This window comes from Pseudopodoces humilis, chromosome 25 (genome assembly GCF_049639895.1).
Source record: "Pseudopodoces humilis isolate 2021_Gansu_Grassland_sample_001 chromosome 25, ASM4963989v1, whole genome shotgun sequence".
NCBI lineage: Eukaryota > Metazoa > Chordata > Aves > Passeriformes > Paridae > Pseudopodoces > Pseudopodoces humilis.
The window spans coordinates 4,957,383-4,978,953 of record NC_142224.1 but is presented as its reverse complement, the minus strand read 5'-3'; the positions used below and the strand labels follow the sequence as shown (position 1 = coordinate 4,978,953).

Below are 21,571 nucleotides of genomic sequence, written 5' to 3'. Positions count from 1 at the left end.
GCCAAGCAGCATCGCTGCCCCAGCCCAGCTACTGCCGCGGGCAGCCCCCCTTTCCCATCCTGCCCCCCCTGAACCCCGCTGGGATGCCCCAGGCTGGGCAGGATGCTGGTGGAAGCGCTCAGCCCGTGCCCGCAGGGCAGCGAGGGCGAAGCCGGCCGGGTGTGGGTTGGATGGAGCTGCCTCGAGGGCTGGGATGGTGCCCGTGTCTCCTCCCGCTGCACCTCAGGCAGGGCAGGACGGGGAGGAGAATAAATTAAAGGCTAAAAAGGCCACTGGCATTTGCTAGCTGGAGGACAGAGCAGCAGGGCGGATCCCCGGGTACCCAGGGGGGCTCCTGATCACAGGGAGAAAAAAAGCCCCGATTGCAGATGGTCCCGGAAAGCCACCGTCCTCCCCTCCCTCTCCCGCACAGGTTCCTGTGCGACCCCCACGGCCCCCGCTCCCCTAAATGGTTTAAGGCACCGTCGTATGAGGAGGCAGGTAAAAACCTACCCGGAGCAGCCCCCGGCACAAGTCCCTGGAGAGGCAGGAAGCGGCGGGGGGCTCCAGGCTGAAGCGAAGTCCACTATAAATACATATAAATTCCACAAAATGTTTTCCTGCTCCTGTCCGTGAGTCTGGGCCTGGGCTCAGGCTGCTTTGAGGAGTGTGTGTGGGGCAGCTGCAGGGGATGTGCTGCCTGAGACGGGACGGAGGCCGCCGGAGGGCTGGAGTCCTTTGCCAGGAGGTTTGGAAGTGCCAGGAGAAGGTCGGGACCAGTTCATGAATCCTCTGGGATGGCCAAGCAGATACAGGAGTGGCAAGAGGCCACGAGGGATGTGTGAGGCTCTCCTGGGTCCCCAGCTCTGGGTGCTGTCCCAGGGGAGCAGAGGTCCTGGTTGAGTCAATGGGACGGGTGGCCCCATTCTTGTAGAGTCCGTTGCTCAGGATTTTTATTACACACACAAAAAAAAAAAAAAAAAAAAAAAAAGAAAAAAAAAGAAAAAAATAAAAGAAAAAAGAAAGAAAAAAGAAAAAAGGAAAAAAAAAAGAAAAAAAAAGAAACTAAAACCCCGAGTTAAAAACCAAATGCCAGCAATCAGAAGGCGCCTGAGCTGCCTGAGTCCTGTCCTGTCACGAGTCCCTCCTCAGCTGGGATGTCCTTGCCCGGGCTCTGATCCTGGCTGTCCCCAGCCTCCCTCTGCAGCCGCCTCGGGGCTGTCTCCTCTTTGCCTCCCTCTTGCTCTGGCGGAGCCGGCTCTGAGGGGTGGCACGGGGGGTCTCCAGGGAGGCAGGGCTGGCTACATGCGGGAGGACGGGCTGGCCAGCTCGTAGAAGAGCAGGTAGGCATCGCTGCTGCGCACGTGGCTCGAGGACATGGGGGTGACGCTGCAGAGAGGGGGAGAGGAGAGCTGTGAGCAGCGGGGACGGGATGCCCTGAGCAGGGGGTCCCTGCTCGCTGTCCCACCCCTGGCTCACCGGGAGTCGTTGTAGCTGTGCCACTCGCTGGACACAGGGCTCTTGCAGTAGGCTGTGTAGTGTCCCCCCATGGTGGTGCCCGAGTGGTTGGAGACGGCGTAGAGGTTGTAAACGGCGTGGTCTGTGGGGAGCAGGGGGGCTGCTCAGCCCTGCTGCCCCACAAAGTGCCAGCGCTGAGCCCCCCACACTGCCAGCAGCTCCCGCAGTGGGTTCTGTTCCTCCCACCCCTCACGCCTCTGCCCCCCGCCAGCTGGGGACACCAGGAGCCCAGGAGTCACCAGGAGCTCAGGGCTGGGATTAGGGGCATGGAGGGGCTGGGACTCACTGCAGCTCTGCGAGGCGAATTCCCGGAGGTCCAGGTCCTTCAGTGGGAAGTTGACGAAGGTGGTGAGTTTGCTGCTTCGTATCCTGGCCTCAGAGAAGCGTTTCAGGTCTGGAGGGTCACGTCAAGGAGCCAAAGGGACAAAGGGGAACCTGCAATAATCCATCTCTCCCCTCCGCCCCAAACAGCCCCTGTCCCCGTCCCTCTGCCTGAAGGATACGAAGTACCAGGATCTTGGGGAACTTCTGGATGCTGAATTTTTTGGTGCACCTTGTCCTGGCTTTGCAGCGACAACATGTCTGTGGGAGGCAAGCAGCACAAGCAGGAGGGTGAGGGCACTGCCCACATCCTGGCAACACAAGCACAGAGGGGAAGGGGCCCCAGGGAGCCCCCCTGCCCCGTACCGGTTTCTCGTCCCCATCCAGCACGTCCTCTTTGGTGAAGAGCCGGAGGCAATCCATGAGCGTCACCTCCCCGTAGCCTTTCTGTGGCAGTACAGTGATGGTTAGGGACAGGGAGTGTGGGACAGGGAGCATGGGACAGGGATCCCTGGGGCTCCTTCACCTTGGGGATGGGCAGGGACAAGTCCCAGAAGGGGTCGAAGGCTGTGGAGCAATAGCCGCACTCACTGCAGGTCAGAGAACTCTTCAGCTGCCCAACGAAGAGGTCTGGTGGGGTGGGACAGAGCAGGGTGAGACCCCTGGTTCCCCACCCTGCTCCCAGCCCAGCCCTGTCCTCCCTTCCCCCAGCCCTGCTCACCGCTGATGCGGCTGTCCTCCCTCTCCTGGTACCTCCTCCACATCTGCCGGCTCTTCTCATCGTCACTGCAAGGATGGGGACAAGCAGGGCACTGAGCATGGCCTGAGGGACACCAGCCCCGCCACCCAGCCCGGAGGGACCCGTGTGCTCACTGTCCCTGGGCTGGCCTTGCGGGCAAGTGAACTCTTGCGGGGCTGTGCAGTGCCAGCACTTACGGGAGGTGATCCAGGGTGTCGGTGCTGGCCCGGGGCCGCACCAGCACACGGTTCACCTCGCTGTGCAGCCCGTCCAGCAGGAACCGCAGGAATTCCTGTGCATCCTGCTGGCTGCAAGACAGGGGGCATGGCCAGTGAGAGGCTGTGGGGGGCTCGGCTCCCCCCACCACCCTGCACCCACCCCCCTCACTTGTAGCCGACAAAGCGTGGGGCGTATCTCTGGATCTGCGTCTTGAACTCGGAGGGGCTCACGCTCTCGTTGGGGGACGAGGTCCAGAGCAGCTGAATCAGCTTTGCAAACTCTGCAGGTAGAGAGGCAGGTCAGCAGCAGGGTGGCACGGCCATGGCCGCAAAGGGACAGCTCAGGGCCCTGATCCGCCAGGGCCAGGCAGCCCAAGGAGGAGCGTCAAGCTCTGAGTGGGGGTCCCGCAGGCTGTGGGGTGTCCCAGGGATGTGCTGCAGGGATGTGCTGCAGGAATTGCTGCAGGGAAGCCCCCGCAGCCACCAGGGGCCGGGGATGGGCAGTTACCTGACATGAGCGCCGTGCGCATGCGGCTGTTGTTGTTGAGGTCCCGCAGGTACTGGTTCTGCAGGCAGTAATCCCGCAGCTCCTTGGTGTTGCTCAGGCACTGCAGGATGGAGTTCATGAAGCACTGGGGGAGGCAGAAGAGAAAACCATGGCAACGGGGAGCAGAGGGAGGCAGGCCATGGCAGGGGGACAGCTGGGGCGGGTGGGCACAGGACAGGGATGAAGCCATGCGGAGCAGGGGAAGCTCCCCCTGCCCCACAGATGTTCCCAGTGTGAGCAGGAGGCCTGGGGACACACTCACCGTGTTGCCGAGGTTCCGCAGGCCGGTCAGCCCCTGCACGGCCTTGGAGCTCTGCAGAGAGAGGGAACAGGGCTGGAAGGGTGGCGGGCTGGCCATGCCTGTGGGCAGCCCAGCGAGGCCATGGTGCCACAGAGCTGCCCGTGGAGCGGACCCTCAGGTGCCAGCGGAGGCCCCATCCCGCTGTGACATCATGGGCAGCACCGAGCCGCTCTCGGGGCCAAGGGCCTGGTCACAAACCATGGCTGCCCTGCCCTGTCCTGCTGGCCCAGGACAACGCACAGGGCTCAAAGTTCTCCCTGACTGGCAACATTTTTGCCCCATGCCCAGGATTGCAGGTCAGGCTGGCAGCCCAGGCTGCCTCCCCTGGGGACACTGGCTCATGGCAGTGCCCTGGGCCTGCCCCTCGCTGCAGGAGGAGCACAGTGCCCTGTCACTGCCTGTCTGGTCCATGCCAGCCGTCCATCCCCTCCAGGACACCCCGCACAAGCGCAGCCCAGATTTTGACACAGCCGTTTTTGCAGGATAAAGTCCACCTGGGAAAGTGCAAGCCCAGCCCTTGTGACAGCCAGCCCAGAGAACAGGGCTGCGTGCCCAGCGGTGCCTTCCCAGCCACTTGCTGTGCACAGCCCTGGCTGTGCTGCACCTGTGCCGTGGGCTGGCAATTCCAGGTGCTCCAGATGCTCCCTGAGCTGGGAAAAGATGGGCATGGGCAGCTGGACGCTGCGGCTAGGAAGCATCATCACTCTTTGCTGGAGAGACGAGAGCACAGAGGGTTCTAGGGGTGCCAGCATGCAGGACAAGGATGCTGCTGGGGGGCACTGGTGGGAGGCCAGGGGTCCTGCTCCCAGCCCTGCATAGGAAGCAGGATGAACCTCCCTGGAGCAGGGTGGGGGTCTGACAGGGCCCGCGGGGTCACACTGCTGATGGTGCTCCCCCAGATGCCCAGGATTTAAGGATCCTTAGGCAAACGGCCCAGCTGCCCACCTCAGGCTTGAGGAGGAGGAGAGGAGGCAAGAGGAGGGGAGGGGGCCCAGCAGCTCCGAAATAGCAGCAGCTGGTGTGTGTGTGGGAGGTGCTGAGCACCCAGCCCTGACAGCAGCCCAAAATAACCCAGATCCAGTTACACGTGCTCCTTAGCGACGGCGCAGGCATCACCCACCGCGGCAGGGACCGGCACCAGCGGGGACCTGGCTGCCCTGTGTGGGCACACACGGCTCTGCCGGACTGACCGGCTGCCCTCTGCGCCATCGAGTGCCCCTGCAGTGCCCAGAGCGCAGGGGTGTCCCCAGATGTGGCTGCTCATGGCCGTCAGTGCCAGGGGGTTGCTGTCCAAAAGTGCCACGCAGCTTCCCGGTGCCTTCCTGGGCTTGGGGCAGGTTCAGCTGGGCACAGGGTGCCAGCAGGATGTGACAGGTCAGTGCCACACCACGGCTGGAGGAGCTGGCCTGGCTCTGGTCTCTGAGCAGATGGCCACAGGAGAGGAGGGCCTGTGTCCCAACAACCTACATCCATCCCTCGGAGGATCTGAACCCCAAGGCCCTGCTCGTGTCCCCACACCGACCCCAGGGAAGGTCACGGTGCCAGGGGTGAGCAGCAACCCCCGGGAGCTGCCCCAGTGTGCCCCAGCCATCCCCACCAGGACATGCTGGTCCAGTTGCCCTGGTTGGGCAGCTCCCACCGTGTGCCAGGAGGGACCGGCCAGTCCTGCCCCTGTGGGTGCAAACCTCCCCACAGATCCTGCATTCCCCCACAGCCAGGTCCCAGCTGTCCTCACAGAGCCTGGAACAACCCCAGGGGAAGGCTGGACCTGAGGAGGGGGTGTCAGGTGCTCCCCTAGCGTGGCACAAACCCTGTGTGCACCGAGGTGTTATTTCCCCCCCTGGATTTCCCTCCCCTGGGTGACTCAACTCCAGCTAATCCCCCTCTCCCGTACAGGGCTTTATCTAGGACATGACATGCTCAGAGGCAGTGAAGGAGAGCTGGCTCACGCGGCGCGGCTGGGGACTCCCCGAGGCTGCACCGCAGGACGGGGACAAGGGACAGGCGATGGGGACAAGGGACAAGATCCTGACCGTCCTGCCCCATCCAGGTCCGCATGCCAGGAGCCTGTTGGGGCAGCAAGACAAGCAGAGCAGCCAGACTTACATAAGTGCCCAGCCCCTGCCCTCCTTGCCCCTTGCTCTGCCATCGCTGCAGGAGAGATCTGTCCCGGCACTGTGGCTCTGGGGACAGCCGAGTTCACTCCGATGACACTGCCAAGGGGCTCAGTGTGGCCAGCAGACCCTACCTTACGGTGGGACACGGGGACCTGGCCAAGGTCACCGCAAGGACAGGGCTGGGAGAGGAACCCAGGTGTCCTGACACGTGCAGTTCACCTGCTCCCTGCCACCCTGGGACACCGGGACACGCCGTCCCCACGGGCAACTGGGAGGACACCCAGTCCCAGGCACCCATCCTCGGGCACGGGGCATGGCACAGGGCACCCCGAGCTCCCCAGGGAGGGCAGGGGGTGTCCCCTTCTCCGCCCCCAAGCCGGGGGACGGGGGGCTGCGGGCATCTCGTACCTTGGTCTTGTTGAGGACGAGCCCAACGAAGGTGGAGACCAGCAGGGACCCTGGCATGGAGGTGCGGGGCCGCAGGTCCTTGTGAAGGTCGGGGAGCGCGGGGGGCTCCTCGGGCAGCGTCACGGTGTAGGAGTCCCTCATGGTGGCCCCGGCGGGCACCGCAGGACGGCGGGGAGCAGCCGCGGGCAGCGGGGTGCCAGGGACCACCGGCCGGGCCGCCCTCGCCCAGGGCCGGCTGCAGCCGGGGGCGCGGGGCCGGGCGCGGAGCCCCCCGTGCTGGGCGTGCGGGGCCGGAGCCGGTGCCGGCTGCGGGGCTGACGGCACCTGAGCGGCTCTGACATCAAATGGGTGGAGAGGCGGCAGCCGGGCTCGGTGACGGCTCGGTGACGGCTCGGTGACGGCCAGCCCCCGCGCACCGCGTGGTACAGCGCGCCGGGAGCCAGGGGGGCCCGCGAGGGGCGGCTCTGCCCCGGGGACACGCTCCGGAACGGGGCGGCGACACCGCCCCGGCTCCGGGGGGCTGCGGGGGGCCGCGGTGCCCCCTCGGCATCTCTCTCAGAACGGCTCCCGTACCCCAACACCGGCACCGTGGGGGCAGCGGGGAGCGGGGCGGCAGCCGGAGGAGCGCCTGCCCCCCCAGCGCTCCCCCCGTGCTCCCAGCCCGGCGTGCCCAGGGCCGGTGGCACCGGCTGTCCGGCCCCGGGAACGCTGTGCTCCGGGCAGGCGCTGGGCACGGAGAGGGGCTCCCCAGCTGGGGGTTACTCGCCAAAATTGCCGTGGTAAAAGTGGGACGGTCCCACAGCATGTGGGTGCAAGGGTTGCCTGTGCTCAGAGAGGGGCTGCGGGCTGCCTGACAGGGTTGTGGGGCTCCCGGGCATGTGCCTTTCCTGCAGTGCCAATGCCAGGTTCCCAGACAGTGATATTTTGGGGGAACCCCCCTCTTTGGGGGATGCATTGGCGCTGAGCTCAGAGGATATTTCAGCGCCCTGCGCTGGGGAAAACTCCCCGCACTTCCTACGTGGAGCAAAGACCCCACCTGGTGTCTCGCGTCGGTAAACTGAGGCACGGCACGGGCAGGGCTCCAGCTCTTCTTCTGCAGCAAGGGCAGATGCGGAGACTGGCAGGGAGCCCGGGTGTCCTGCGTCCTCGTCCTGCGTCTCCCGCTGCTTCACCCCTCTGACCGCGGCAGGACGAGCGCCGGAGCCCTGCGCCGACTGTGCGTGCCCAGGTGTTCCTCTGCCTGCTCAGGGAAATTTCCATGGGCAAGCAGGGCAGGGAGTGCGGGTGGGCTGCTCTGACAGAGCCACAGCCTCCAACCTCACCGAGAGGGCTCTAAGAAGAGCCTCCTTTCCTCCTCTGGAGCCCCCAAAACACCCCCAATCCAGAGGCAGGGGCTGCTGAATCCTGATGGCTGCAGATGCAGCCTCCCTGTTGAGCGGAGCTGGGCACAGCCAGCCGAGGGGCTGGCTGGGGACGGGGGGGGAGGAAGGAGGAAAGGAGGGAGACTATTTTTGGCACCAGCAAAAATATCTGAGGAGGCATCTTGCAGCGTTATTCATCTGCAGGGCCAGGGCTCTTTTGCATCACAACAGGAGGCCTGTCGTAATCGGGGCCTGCGCTCACACGTGTGTACATGTACACACCCCGCGCTGTGTATGGCGTACACACACACGGGGACACGGTGTGCACGCCGGGGCACACACCCCACTGCCCTCCTGCAGCCTGTCAGCCTGCCCTGCCATGCCCAGGGGCACGGCCTGGGGCACAGCTCCCCAAAATCCAGGGCTCCTGCCACCCTGCAGGATGGGCACCGGTGCACAGCCAGCCCCGAGCGCTGTGCAGGGAGCTGGGGCAGCTCTCCCTGCGGGGATGCACGGTGCTGGCCCAGCCGGTTCCATGGCAGGAGGGCGGTTCAGCCACATCCCGTGTTGAACCTCGTGCCCCGGTGACGCCAAGCGCCCCAGACCGAATTCTCCTCCAGCCGGAGAGCGGCGTGCAGGCTCTGAGGGCGAGGCTGGAGCGGGAGAGAGAAGGGGACACCCGGTGGGATGGCATCACGCAGAGCCAGGCCCTTGCCCTCAGCTGGCCCCTCTGCAGCGGTGACCTTCTGCCGCGGGCAGAGGTTGCCACGGGCCCGGTTGGCACCGCGGTGACAGGCAGGGCCAGCCAGCCCTGGCTGCGGGCCAGCGATGTCAGCTGCTCAGGATGGGACTGCGGAGAGCTGCCGGCGGTTCCGTGGGTGGCCCTGGCCTTCTGACCCTATGTACACCCGGGGTGGTTAATGGGCCGGCACAGCTCCAGTCCTGCCCCCTGCCAGACTGCCCTTCCCGGGAGCCAGCACCGCCCTGCAGCTCCGCAGGCACAGCCTCTCGCTGAAACCACACCTTCACACACCTCCCTTTGCCCACGGGGTGGTAAACTGAGGCACGAAGTGATGGTGAGGGTAAGGACACACAGAGACACCCTCACTCCTGGCTGCGAACCCCTGGGGACGGCGGTTTCTGTGGCACAGAGGCAGGAGGTAGAGGTGGAAAACGGGATGGGAGGAGGCAGGGGCCAGCCCCGCTGTCGCCTGGCTGCGTCAGGAGCGGGTGCTGCTGACACTGCCCTCGGGGCTGGGCAATGGGGCAGAACCGATGGCAGCTCCGGGGCTGCAGCCTGCGCTTGTTTCCGGCACCTGGCACGGCCGCAGGCACCCAAGTCTGGTTTACGATCGGGACATTTGCTTCCCGGCTTGGGAAAGGGAGGGAATAAAGCACAGCAGTGGAAAATAGCAGGTGTGCCCATCAAAGCACCAAGGAAACCTAAGCCAGTGTCACTGACCCTGCCTGTCCTGGCATGGGTGTCTGTCCCAGCGCCCTGAGCCACCTTTGCCACCTATCAGCCCAGGCTTGTTCACGTGCAGACCACAGCGCTGTGGTTCGGGACTTGCACAGCCCCTGCTGCCCCCAGACATCCCACAGGAGCAGCCTGGCACCCCACCACAGTGTGTGGGCACATGGGGTGGGGACCCTGCAGTGGCAGTGTGGGCTTCTGTGAGAGCCAGAGGCTCCAGCAGCTGCTGGGTCCCCCCTTGGTCCCCCCCACCAGGGCCTGGTGTGGGAGGGGGAGGCAGGAATTCCCTTCCACAGCACTGATCCTCCACTGCCCTGACTCCCCAGCCCGTTCCCTCATCCCAGGACTGGGGCCAGGCATGAGGCAGTGGGTCCCACACCATGGCAGGGCACTGCTGAAGGTGGTTCTGTGGGGGAAGGTCCTGGGGAAGGCACAGGGAGGGATGTGGGGGCACTGGCTTCAAAGGGAAACATTGCTGGGGGATATTTTTCTGCTTTCCTATGAGCAGGACAGGACTTCTCCTCGTGGTTTGGCAGATAGCGGTGGGACAGAGACGCAGGGAAGCAAAGGGCAGGTCAGACCATGGGTGAATGGAGGGTGACTGGAAAGACAGCGGGAGACAATGCAGGCAGAGCCTGGCCAGATCTTGGAAGGAAACCTGAGTGGAAAATTACCAGGCTGCTCCCCTGCACGGGCTGCGTGTGCGGTGTCTGCTCCCGGCCCGGGCTGGGGCTCTGGGGACGCTGCAGCACCGATGGGGACGTGAGGTACCGAGTACCTGCCAACACATGTGGTGCTGCCCAGAGCAGTGCTGCCATGGGGAACCCCCTGCTCTGGGCACAGGCTGGGGCACAGGGCCCCAAAGTGCCAGCAGTGCATGGTGCCAGGGAGCTGGCATCGCTGGGCATCGAGTCACTGTGGCAGAGCCAGCACCAGACAAACCAGCTGTCCCAGCACGATGAGTGCCCAGCCTGCTCATGTCACCTTCCCTGTCTGGGATGAGGCAGCAGGAAATCCTCGTCAGCCCCACATGGGGCCAGAGCCATCACCTGCTGTCACATGCATGCAGAAAGTGCAGCGGGCACAATCCTGGGCACAGGCTGCTCCTGCCTCCTTGGGGAGCGTCCCCTGCGAGCACAGCCCCTCGGAGGACACCCGCCCGCACACGGCTGCCTCAGCAGCTCCAGCCGGGACTGCTGCGCCAGCAAGGGCATCTCGGAGGGTCACACGCAGAAACTGAGGCACGGAGCAGCACACTCAGGTTCCCAGGCAGAGCGCGGGTGCCTCAGGCTCCTCAGCTCACCACAAGCACGGCCCACATCCCCTCCCCAGCACAGCTCCGACCCCCACCCCCAGCCAGCCCCGCGTACCGTGGGGTCCTGGGCGGACACGTCGCAGTGCTCATCGCTCCTCTCGCAGGGCTGGCTGGCGCAGCGGGTGCCCGAGGGTGGCAGGGTGGCCTGAGAGGGGCTGAGGTGGCCGGTGGAGAGGCTGCCGTGGTGGCTTTTCCTCCCGTAGCTCTCCAGGTAGCCACGCACGTAGTCAGAGTGAGTGGCAGCCTGGTAGAGACCCTGCAGGTTGCCGAGCTCCGGCCGGCCGCGGGTGCTGAGCGCGCCGGCCGCGGGCAGGTAGGCACTGTCTGAGGTGTGCAGCCCCGAGAACTCCCGCGCCAGGTCCGAGTGGCTGATGGATTTGTGGCGGCTCAGGGGCGCTGTGGAGGGCAGGTAGCCCGTGGGGCTGCTGCTGAAGGTGTAGCAGGCACCACCGCTGAGCCCGGCGCCGGGCGGCCGCGGCTGCGTGCGGATGTACGAGGGGCTCAGGCGGATGCCGGGGTCGGGGTACAGCCGGCTGCTGTCATAGCCGCCGGTGGGGGACAGCCCCCCAGCGTGGTGGTAGCGGGGGGACGGCAGGTAGCTGGCTTTGAAGCCGATTTTGTCGCTGTCTGCGTAGGTGGGGGACAGGGTGGATCCATAGGAGCTGTAGGAGCTGTAGCCGCTGGGCACTTTGCTGTAGGTGGTCTCGGCGTAGCGGGAGGAGTCCACGTATCGCTTCAGCGTGGAGGAGAGCTGGGACATGCTGGAGGCTGGGGGTCAGCAGGGTGTCCTGGAGGCATTGGCTGCAAGGGAAGAGCCTAGGGATCAGCACAGCAGGGCACCCACCAGCTCCCACCCAGCAGCTCCTGCCTCGCCTGGCGATCCTGGGAGACAGAAGGGGATCCAGGGGCTGTTGGTCACAGTGTGGCCATGGCTCCTGCCACCTACCAGCCTTCCTGGAGAGCCTGGGACAGCAGGACCCGGCTGGCACTGCCACCCCATGCTCCCAGACACCTCATACCACAGAAGGGAGCCCCAGGGCACAGCCAGATGCACCCAACATCTCCACAGACACCAAGGAACTGCAGCAGTCACCTCTGCCCCAGCCCTGGCATCCCTGCTACACCATCCCGTGGCTGTCCCACTCTTGGGGCTGGAGTGAGGCACTCTCCAGTGCCTCCTCCAGGAGGCCTGGTCACAGGATGGTGCTCAGGCCCAGCTCTGGCTGAGACAGGCAGGTGGGATGGACTGATCCAGCCAGCCCAGCACTTTCCCCTGGTTACTAACAGGGAGCGCTGGGGCTTGGCAATGAGGCTGACATTTCAGTGAGAGGGAAACTGAGGCAAGGTCAGCATCTGAGCAGCTTTTCTGTCTCCCTGCCATGGCTGTGCCCCACGAGCCTCCATCAGTAATTCAAGCCGAGAGTCGTCCTGGTGAGGTGGCAGCCATGCCCCTGCCAGCCGGGCAGAGCCAGCCCTCGGTCCCCACAGAGAGCTGGTGGCTCCCGCACAGGGCAGGAGAGGAACACACAGAGACAGGGACGGAGGCCCCCAGAGCACACACAGAGCCAACCCAGAGCAGGGACAGGGCAGCGTGGCAGCCGGCAGTCCCCAGACACAGACTGTCCAGGAGCTGGAGGAGAGTTTACCCTCAGCACCCACACTGGCTGGATCCCTACCTGTCCTGGGATGTGGGTGGCTCTGGGGCAGGCAGGACCCCAGCCGAGCTCCTCTGCCCTGGCTGCTGGTGCTCAGCTCCCAGGGTGACTGGTGTCCCGTCCCTGGCAGGACAGTGGCTCATGTGGCTCTGAGAGTCTCCAGTCACCCGGGAGATGACCCTGATTCAAAGGCTTTTCCCAGCCCAGCCAGGGCGGGCTCTGGCCCGGCTCCAAGCCAGGAGGTGCCGGAGCCTGCTCCTGCCCCGTCCCTTGCACGGCCCCAGCGGCACCAAGGGCACAGCCGGGCTTGGGGACGGGAGCTGGATCCCGGCAAGAGGAGACCCCGGGAGTCACTCCCTGCCTGGCCCTGGGGGGACACCTCCTCCTGCTCAGAGCCCCTCAGGGTTAGCGTGCAAACACCCGGGAATGCTTTAGGAGAGGGTGAGGAGAGACAGCAGCCAGTCCCCGTGGGCTCCTGCCTGGCAGCCTGGCTCTGCTGTTCTTGCCCAGGGAGCAGCATCCCACAGCAGAGAGGGAAATATTTACAAGCAGCAGCGAGGTGGAGCGCACAGACCTGTTTGGGGACGGAGGCTGAAGGGTGAATAATCTGCTCCCAGGCAAGGGCTCCACAAAACAGCCGGCTCTTCCCAGCCTGGCTGTGGCTGCCCTCACCAGGAGCGTGGCTCTGCCAGTCAGGATTTGACATAGGCAGTGGGGAATTTCGCTCAGAGGGAGTGGGACCCCAGCCAAGGGACTGGCACTCGAGTGCCAGGATGAGAATGACAGAGCCCCTGGGCTCCCAGGGAGCACATGCCTGGCTGCCTGCCCTGCTGGGGCACGGGGCAGCCTGGCACACGGACTGCCCCTGCTCCCCACCTTGCCAGCAGAGATGATCTTGGCTTGGGACAGTGCCAGGACAGTCCCACGCCATCATCCCCTGCCAGGTGCCCACGGTTTGTCCTGGCACCAGCAGCAGCAGGAGAGCAGCAGCTCGGGAACAGGAGGGCAGCAGGTGCTCCTGGCAGCAGGACAGGTCTCCACAGGGCAGCACCTGCCCTGGGGATGCGGAGGAGCCGATGGAGGGATGCAGGGTCAGGAGCAGACACTGGCCCCGGACACGGGAGCTACCCCATTCCTTGGGAAGAGAGGCCTTACCATGCAGGAATGTCACATCTGCCAGGCTTGCCTGTGCTTCCAAGTCCCCATGTCACATCCGAGCAGACCCCAGGGCGGCGGGAGAGCGGAGCGTGGCAGGAGCCAGAGGAGCTGAGGGGGTGTGAGAAAACCCCGGTTCCTCCCAGCGCTTCCTGGGCTGCCTGGCCCCTCCCTACCCGTCATTGTGCTGAGCTTTCCTCCTGCCTGGCAAAGCCTTGGGGCCAGCACGGCTGAGTCAGGGCCTCCTGCACCCTCATCATCCTCGCGGGGTGTCAGGGGAAGCTGAGGCACAGGAATGTCCGGTCTGAGTTCACGCGGCCAGGCAGGAGCAGTGCCACGACATGGGAGAGGGACACTTTGGAGCTGCTCAGGGTGCTGGGGAGTCCTGCCCTGGCCTCCAGCACCGGCAGCCTCCCCAGTGGGAAGCTCAGCTCAAAGTGAGGAGGCAGAACCCTCACTCTGGAGGCAGAGAAGCAGAGCCCCTGCTCTGTCCCCAGCTGTTGTCCTGCCCGTGTCCAGTGGCAGGTGTCCCCTCTGTCCTGCCCGTGCCCGGTGGCAGCTGTCCCCCTCGGTGGCCACGGAGCCCCAGAGCGGGCTCAGCTCAGCTTACACAGCGCTGGCTCCATCCAAGGTGTCACAGCACAGCTGCTTCTCGCTTACGCAGGCTCGGAGCTGTGTCCCCTGTCCCCTGAGACACAATGTCCCAGCCTGGAGGTTACGTGGGAGCTCTCAGGACTCTGCAGTGGCGGAGGCAGAGAGGGGACCCTGTGGGAGGCACTTTGCATGCTCCAGAGTACGAGTGGTTTGGGGCTGAGGGGCTCTGTGTCCGGCTGAGCGTGCCAGCAGGGTGGGACAGCCTCCTGCCCTCCATTCCCCAAGGGAAACAAGGCACAGAATCCCTCCAGGTATCCATTTCCCTCCGGGAAGGGTGACCCCAAGCAGCCCCGGGGGGAATGTGCCACAAAACGTTTGTTCCCTGGAAGGGACTGGAGTCACCCTTGTCGACAGATGGGGACTGCAGTGCCTCTGCCACAGCCCCCCACCACTCCCACCCCCCAAAGTGCCAGGCCATGCCCAAGGTCACTCATCCAGCCGGGACCAGCCCTTCCCCTGCCAGCCCTGGGGCTGAGAACCCTCCAAGCCCACAGCACATGGCCGGGAGTCATCGCCCCGGCCTCGCTGCGTGCTGCTGACACATCCCCACCCTGCTGCCCCCAGGCAGCAACCCCCAAACCCACGGGGGACCCTGACGTAAGAGCCAGGGCATGAGTTACTGCTCTGAGGTCTGTGGGTGGCCAAAAAAAGAAGGGACCCTCGGGCAGGCGGCTCTGCCCGCGCCGGGGGACGAGGAGGGTGCTGGGGAGGGCGGCTCAAAGCCAGAATTTTGTGCTTGAACTCTGGAGAGAAACCTCTCCCCCTTATCCAGCTGAAGGAAGGGAGGGGCAGCGTTGTCTGTGCCCGTGTCCCCCTCCCCGGGGCGGTGTCCCCACGGCACTCACCTGCATGTGGCGCGGGTGGCCGATGGCTGCTCAGGGCACGGCGAGGGACCACCAGCCAGGCATTTGGGGATGCCCTCGGGGCTGATCCTGCCTCCGTGGGGAGCTTCCCCTGGCACCGGAGATGGGCGATGTGGAGATGGGCAGCAGCCGAGCCCTTTGCAGGGGACAGGACACCCCCGGCTCAGCCCCTCCACCCCGGGACGGAGCGCTGTGGCCGGAGGGGGCCGAGCCCGGGGGTTGTGGGGCCACGTAAAAACACCACCGCAGAAATTCAGGGCTCAGGTTACCAGCCAGATAAATATAGTGTCTCTATCTGACCTCACAGGGCGCTGAAATGCTCCTCTCGCATTCCAGCCTGGGGAGGCTTAAAGGGGACGTGAAGCCGGGGGGGCTGGTGGCCCACGGCAAGGGGGTGCCGGGAGGGGAGGCTGCGGGGACAGCGGGGGCTGTGGGAATGGAGAAGGAGAACTGAGGGTGACCGTAAAGAAGGGAGAGATTTGGGGAGGGAAGTCGAGGTCCAGGACGGAAAGAATAGAGGAAGGGTTAAGGGAGGGAGCGGCGGGGGGGGGGAGACACAAATTGATGTGTGGGGGGCAGGAAGGCACAAAAAAGGGGTGGTCGTGGTTGCCAGCAAGGTCTGGAGTAGAGCTTCATGGTGAGGGGAGTTGGACTGGGTTTTGCCCCCCTTGGAGTGAGCTGTACGGAGAAGAGCCCCCCCTAAACCTTCAGCAAAGGTGGGCATGGGGCAGCTGGCGTGGCGTGGCCACCCCGGGTGGATCCATGGGGACACCGGGCTCCGGGACGCCTGACCCGCCCGGGGTACGGCACCTGCGTGGCCGTGACTCAGCGAGCATCTGCCGAGGATAATGAGGAGGGATGTAATTAGGGTGGCATCTTCCTCCCTCCCTCCCGCCTGGCTCCAGCCCTTAAACAGGGAGGGACGCGTCGGGGCGTCGCTCAGGGAGGTGGCGCAGGGTCACCAAAGGTGTAAGGGGGTGGTGGCAGGGTCCCGCTGGTGGCTCCTGGTGCCGGGGTGGCACCTTAACCCTGGGTATGGCTGCTCCGGAGCACACGGGAACCCCTGGCAGACCCCGGCGTGTGGGCACAGGGGCTCCAGCAGGAGCCTGGTGTGCCAGGCACAGGAGCTCTGGGACACGGGCACACCCAGCCCCGCTCCCATGGCCACTTCCATCCCTGGCAACTCCCTCCCCAGAGGATGGATAGGCCAGGACCAGACCTGGTCCCCTGCTCTGCCTCCCTGCCACCACCGAGGGCAATGGGTGTCCTCTGGGATGGAGCGGGGCTTTAGGGACAGGGATGGAGACAAAGGGTCCCCATGCAGGGGGCCACGCTCCAGGTGGGCAGGAGGGGGTGGCCCTGCCCAGGAAAGTCAAGTGTTGTCCCTCTGCCTCCTTCTGTCTCACAGGCATTGGGGTGCTGGGGGTGCAGGGGGGATGTACCCCTCAGCAGGAGCCGCTGTCCCCACACAGCCCCTGTCCCCACCACCGCACACACGGGCGCCCATGGCTCCAACACACAACCTAGGTAGGGTTTTATTGTGCAGACAGAGGAACACTCCTGGATGATAAGATTGTTTGGGTTTGTTTTTTTTTGTTGTTGTTGTTGTTGCTTTTCATAGGGGTTTTTTTCTTCCCATTTTTTTTCCTTTTCCCTTAACAGAATTTCTTTGACGACAAGCTGTGGAAACAACTACAAATGTTCACAAAAAAATGAGACTCGAGCCGCGTCCGCGCTCTGCCGCTGGGCTCTGCGCCTGCCCCGGCGCTCACCAGCACGCCCAGGGAGCTGGGCACAGCCAGGCCTCAGCTGGGCACGGCCTCAGCAGCACTAGACAGCAAGCAAGCAGGCAGGGATGGGCAGGGGACGGGCACGGGGGTAGGAAGCAGCTCTGGAGAAGAGCAAGGAGTGGGGAGCAGCTGCTGTGTATTGCTCTCTGCCGTGGTGGCACAGCCCGGGCTGCACGGGTAGCACAGCTGGGGTTCACCCCATGCACCTGGGTGCTCCTACCTGCCTCTTCCTTCTCCTGTGCCCTCCCCTGGGTGAGGCTCCTCAGGGTCCTGCGGGCAGCCCTGGGCTGGCAGATCTGAGCTGTGCTGGCCATCCCTGTCCCTGCTCTCACCAACCCCTGGCACCATCCTGGCCTTACTGAGGTCATGGGCTGCCCTTAGATCCTTTGCTGCTCTTAAAGGGAGAGAGGGAAATGCTGAAAGGGAGGAGGGAGAGGGGAGAGGGCACACGGGCTCCTCCCAGGAGCAGGGTGGGATTTAAGGAAAACTGCTTTGCCTCTCCACAAGGAAGGACTGGTGTCCCCAGATGTTCCCTTAGGGAAGACAAGGTGCCGGTGCAGAGGAGTCCCTGCGGAGACCCTGGGGTCACACTCCCAGAGGGGAACCCCCTCCTCACCAGCCAGCCCGGGTGCAGCTCTGAGGGCCCTGGGGAGGGTAGGGGGGCTGTGGCTAGCTCAGAGAGGCTCTGCTTGCCTCCACTGGTGCTGGCAGCAATTCTCTCGTCACAGCTAAGGGCTGGTCCCCGGGGACAGCGAGTGGCGTCTCTGGCTCGGGCAGCCCAAAGGTACCAGATGGTGTCTGGAGGAGGTCTCACTTCCAGCTCAGCTGTAAGAAACAGATTAGGAAAAACTTGTTGCCGAAGCATGTTTGCACTGAGCCCGATCCCAGAGCCCCAGAGGAGCCCTAAGGAGGCAGGGGGTGTTCACGGTGTCTCCTAAACCTGCTGCCCTCTCTCCTCCCAGCCTGCCAGGCCCAGCAGCATCCCATGGCTCCCTTGTTCACTGAGCCAGGAGTCATTTTGTGCCCTCTCCCAGCCGTGGCAGCTCAGGGTGAGAGGAGCAGGGTGAGGAATCAGTCACCTGGGTGGCAGAGCCCTGTCTGCACAGCGCCCACCACGGGCACCCTCTCACATCACCCCTCTCTCTTACCTGCCAATCCAGCTGTCTTTCCCCAGCTGAGAACAGGCAAACCCCAAGAGTTAAAGGGATGGGACAAGCGAGGCTGAGGCCTCCAGTGCTCCCAGCACAAGCAAACCAGCCAGCCTACGGAGCGGGGAGGCGCGATGGGAGAAGCAACAACGCTGCCTAGCAGAGCCACCATGCTTCGGAGCGGGGCGTGTGTGCGTGGGATGGTGGGCCTCGGCACGGGACGGTGGTTAGCGTTAGATATACGGCTAAATAGAGATAACACAGAGAGGTTTCACGGCTTCCAGACGCTTCAGCTTCTCTTTCCATGGGCTGCAAGGAAGGCGGGGTGGCCGGGGTGCTCGGTGTGTGCGTGCGAGTGTGTGCGAGCGCTGTGTGTGTGTTTCGCCTTTCACAGGGACACGAAGTCCACGGCTTGCAGGAGAGGCAGGGAAAGGAGCAGCAGCAGGAGCCACGAGGTGTTCTGGATCAAGAGGCTGAAGCCAGCGCATTTCTCCAGTTTGTCTGTGAAGAGAAGGAATGGGGAGGGAGAGAAGAGGCAATGAAATCCCTCGGGAACGGGGCTCAGGCTGGGTGTCCTAATGGTACTGGCGCACAGTTTCTTGCTTTTCCTCTGTCAAAGAAGTGCAGCACATCCCATCCTGGCCTGCTTCCCTCCCAACGTGTAGTAGCAAAGATTTTTTAGGACTCTTGAGCAGCATAACCCTGCCTGTGCCTGACTGAAGTGACAAGTGGTGACACCAGGTGAGACAAAGGGCTCCTGTGGGATGTAGGTGTGGAGAATGCCCACTGTCCTCTCTATGGGAGGATATCTAGGCAATGTGCCTGAGGTGGGACCCAAGAGAGGCAGAAGAAGCAGTGTGAGATGGGGTAGAATGAGCCCATCTGGGGGATGAAGCCCACCTGAAGGGTGTGTAAGGCTTGGAACACATTTATGGAGATCAGGGAGGATCTGGGGACACCAGAGAGTTGTGGTGTTCTCTGCTGGCCCTGCCAAGCCAAGGAGCAGGTGGGAAGGGCTGAGGCCAGGTCTCACCTTTGATAACAGTGATGTTCTTTATCTGGTTGCCGGTGTAGTCGTTGGTGGCCTTCAGCTCGCACATGTAGATGCCCTCATCGCTGGTGGTGAAGCTCTGCAGGTGGAGGCACACCAGGTTCTTGTGCATGGTGACGTTGGCTCGGCTCCGGTAGATGTTCTCGGAGACGCTGATGGTGCTGTGGATGACGTGCTTCCTGTTGTCCTTGGTGATGCTGAACTCGTAGGTCAGGGGGTTGTCGGTTTTGTTCTCATAGCGACAGTCCACGCGCAGGTTCTGGCCCAGCAAGCAGGCACTCAGGTCCTTGATCATCTGGCAGTGGGCGGCCTGGAGGACTGGGAGAGGCAGGAGGGGGTTGGACAGGGAACAGCGAGCTCTGGGGATGCCCGTGCAGCCTCCAGGCTGCTCTGGGCCCAGCAGGGAGCAGGGAGCAGGGAGGGTTGTACCTGTCAGGATGACAGCGATGCCCACGGTGGGGTTCATCTCGCTGCTGAGGTGCCCGGTGGGGGCTGTCTCTGAGAGGGGAACCTGGGCAGGGGGAGAGAGAGGCAGTTAGCCGGGCCACTGCCCCATGGATGTGGGCACTCGGTGGTGCAGGCTGCCCTTCTTGCACAAATGATGCTCTAGAGTCTGCTCCTGCTCACCAGGGTCTGATTCACTGCACAGAGCCTGGCTGGCACTGCACCCAGCTGGGGAATCAGGCACTGTGTGTCTGCCCAGCATCACCTTTGCACATCCCCAGGCAATGCCCCATCCACACTTGGTTTTCCCGGTGCAGATCCCCCCAGCAGACATTAAATGAGCGTGGCCAGACCTGCAGCAAGATCTGCACATCCTGCCTCCTCCCCCTTTTTCCCCATGGCCAGCCAAGGTTCGGACAGGTGAAGCCAGGCTGCCCCCCAGTGCCTGCACACCTTGACCAGAGGTCTGTGCCTCACAGTGAGGGGGCTGCCAGGTGAGGGACCCTCGTTTGGGGCCGGTGGGCGCCCGCCCTGCCAGTCCTCCCGCAGCTCCAGCGGGTGAGCTCAGCAAGGATGAGTCATTGCGATGCAGTGAGGGAAAGGGGCCAAGAGCAGCGAGGAAGAGGGACACAGCAGCTGGACAGGGAGCCAAGACCGCCAAAGGATGGCATGAAGCCTCCAGGAGCTGAGCTCAGCCTGCCTGGCCACGGGGTGGAAGGGGTTTGGGTGGCAGCATCCACTTTCTGGGTCCCTGCCCGGTGCCTGTCTCTCTCCAGGCTGTGTGTGTGGGTAAGGGGCCCGTGATGTGCCATCCAAACACCAGGGCTGCTGATTCCCATCGGCCCAAAGCAGCCACAAGGAATCAATTAAGGGTTTGCAGCCTGGCCAAGCAGCCTCGTGGGGAATCCAGCCACAGACATGCGGAATGGAGGGTGGGGGAGCAGCGAGGCAACCGCCCGGCTGAAGGACACACCAAACCTGCAGTCAGCCCTCCAGGCTGGCCTTGTGGGGCCAGGTCCAAGAGGGGGAGCTGATAAACCAGCCCTTCGTGACTCCAGGCTGGCAGAGGGGACAAGAGACCCTCAGTTTGCTCCCTCTGAGCTTGGTAAAGCATCCAGGGAAGAGCAAGGAATTGCCTGTACCACAGCCAGCTGCATTTTTCTCTTCAGCAATTTTTTGGTTTTTCATATAATATTCTAAGAGGAAATGCCAAACCCATTTGCTCACCCTGAAGCTCTGAAAAATCTTTATCCAGAACCCTAATCCTTGGCCAGGGGGAAAAAAATCATTTCTGTTTGATCTTGACAAACAAGAGGTTGCAAATGGGGTAAATGCTTGAACCTCTGGATTCCTAGAAACTGTCCCCCTGTGCCTTCCTTTGTCATTTGTCCAACCTGCTCCTTTTCGAATGTCCTGGGACGCTATCTAGGTCATAGCCTGGCTTTCCTCCAGAAAATCAGTGCAAAAAAGCTCCCAGAGAGGGGGTCTTCCTCCCATCTATGTGCCCAAACTCTCTGATTTTCTAGGCTCTGGCTTGTTAGCCCTTGGACCCCTCTTTTCCTGGCAGCGATGCTGGGAGCAGAGCAAGCCAGGTAACTCCCGCATGATCCCAGGGGTTTGGCGTAGGGACAGGGCTCAGGAGGACGGCGGCATTCGAGGGGCTCCAGCTCTTACAGGGCAGAGTTCCTGGTGCGTTCCCCGCCTGCTCGGGGTCACCCCACGGCGGTACCTACCCCCTGTGCCCACCAGCGTGACAGGCTCAGGGTGACAAACGAACTGCGGGGACGGGGGCGTGCAGAGCCAGGCTGGTGGGCTGAGGGAAACGCAGAGCCGCAGGAGCCTGGCTGTGTCGGGGGGTGGCTGCAAGCAAAGGGGGTGCAGGGGGACGCGCAGGGAACAGCGACGGGGCGACCCTCGAGAGGGGCAGGAGGGCTCGGGGTGGGCGAGCTCCCCCCCTGCGGCAACGCGGAGCGGGAGCGCGGCTGCGGTGCGGGCGTGCGCGCCCCCGGGAATGCCGCAGTCCCGAGCCGAGGGTGGGGGGCATCGACACCGGGTGAAGCTGAGCCCGTCCCCTCCTCCAGCGCGCTCCGGCCGGCCGAGCATCCCCCGGGCGAGGAGCGAGATGCCCCCGGTGCCACCGCCGCGGACCCTCCCCGCAGCCCCGCGCGGTGCCCCGAGCCCGGCGGCTGCTCCCGGCCCGGCAGCGTGCGGGGCGCTCGGTGCCTACCTGCGGGCGCTGTCCGGTGCTGCCCGCTGCCTGCGGGGCTGCCGGCGCTGTCCGGGGCTGCCCGGCGGGCTGTGGGCGCGGCGCTCCCGCAGTCTGGGCAGGGCTGGGCGGGCGGACCCAGCGAATGGGGACCGGGAGGCGTCACTGAGGCTCGGCCCCCGGCCCTGCGGCGGGGGGCGGTGCGGGGGGGCCCTGCCTCTGCGGGACTCGGACGCCCCCGCCCCGGACAAGGGGCGCGCACAGATGCGGAAGGTGCCGTTCGCCTCCCTTATGTTCCCCAGGAAGG

The 21,571-nt window shown here is 64.1% G+C and overlaps 2 protein-coding genes across 3 annotated transcripts; both read right to left on the bottom strand.

Annotated features, from left to right (window-relative positions):
• Window positions 1-1,139: 1,139 nt before the first annotated feature.
• USP2 (ubiquitin specific peptidase 2) lies at window positions 1,140-14,858 on the bottom strand. 2 transcript variants are annotated; one of them, XM_005531049.3, is made up of 13 exons: window positions 14,608-14,858; window positions 10,354-11,099; window positions 3,585-3,635; window positions 3,284-3,407; window positions 2,945-3,056; window positions 2,755-2,865; window positions 2,540-2,604; window positions 2,345-2,448; window positions 2,185-2,265; window positions 2,001-2,079; window positions 1,784-1,891; window positions 1,459-1,579; window positions 1,140-1,368 (listed from the first exon to the last, which is right to left on the bottom strand). In XM_005531049.3, exons 2-13 carry the CDS (start codon window positions 11,056-11,058, stop codon window positions 1,281-1,283), a joined length of 1,749 nt encoding a protein of 582 aa, XP_005531106.2. In that variant the 5' UTR covers window positions 11,059-11,099; window positions 14,608-14,858; the 3' UTR covers window positions 1,140-1,280. The 2 variants fall into 2 exon arrangements, with proteins under 2 accessions (XP_005531106.2, XP_005531107.2); XM_005531050.3 differs by lacking the exons at window positions 10,354-11,099; window positions 14,608-14,858 and adding an exon at window positions 6,149-6,304.
• A 1,913-nt stretch (window positions 14,859-16,771) lies between these two features.
• Window positions 16,772-21,459, bottom strand: THY1 (Thy-1 cell surface antigen). The gene is made up of 4 exons (XM_088066930.1): window positions 21,286-21,459; window positions 19,044-19,125; window positions 18,597-18,932; window positions 16,772-18,064 (listed from the first exon to the last, which is right to left on the bottom strand). Exons 2-4 carry the CDS (start codon window positions 19,078-19,080, stop codon window positions 17,952-17,954), a joined length of 486 nt encoding a protein of 161 aa, XP_087923056.1. The 5' UTR covers window positions 19,081-19,125; window positions 21,286-21,459; the 3' UTR covers window positions 16,772-17,951.
• Between the last annotated feature and the right edge of the window lie 112 nt (window positions 21,460-21,571).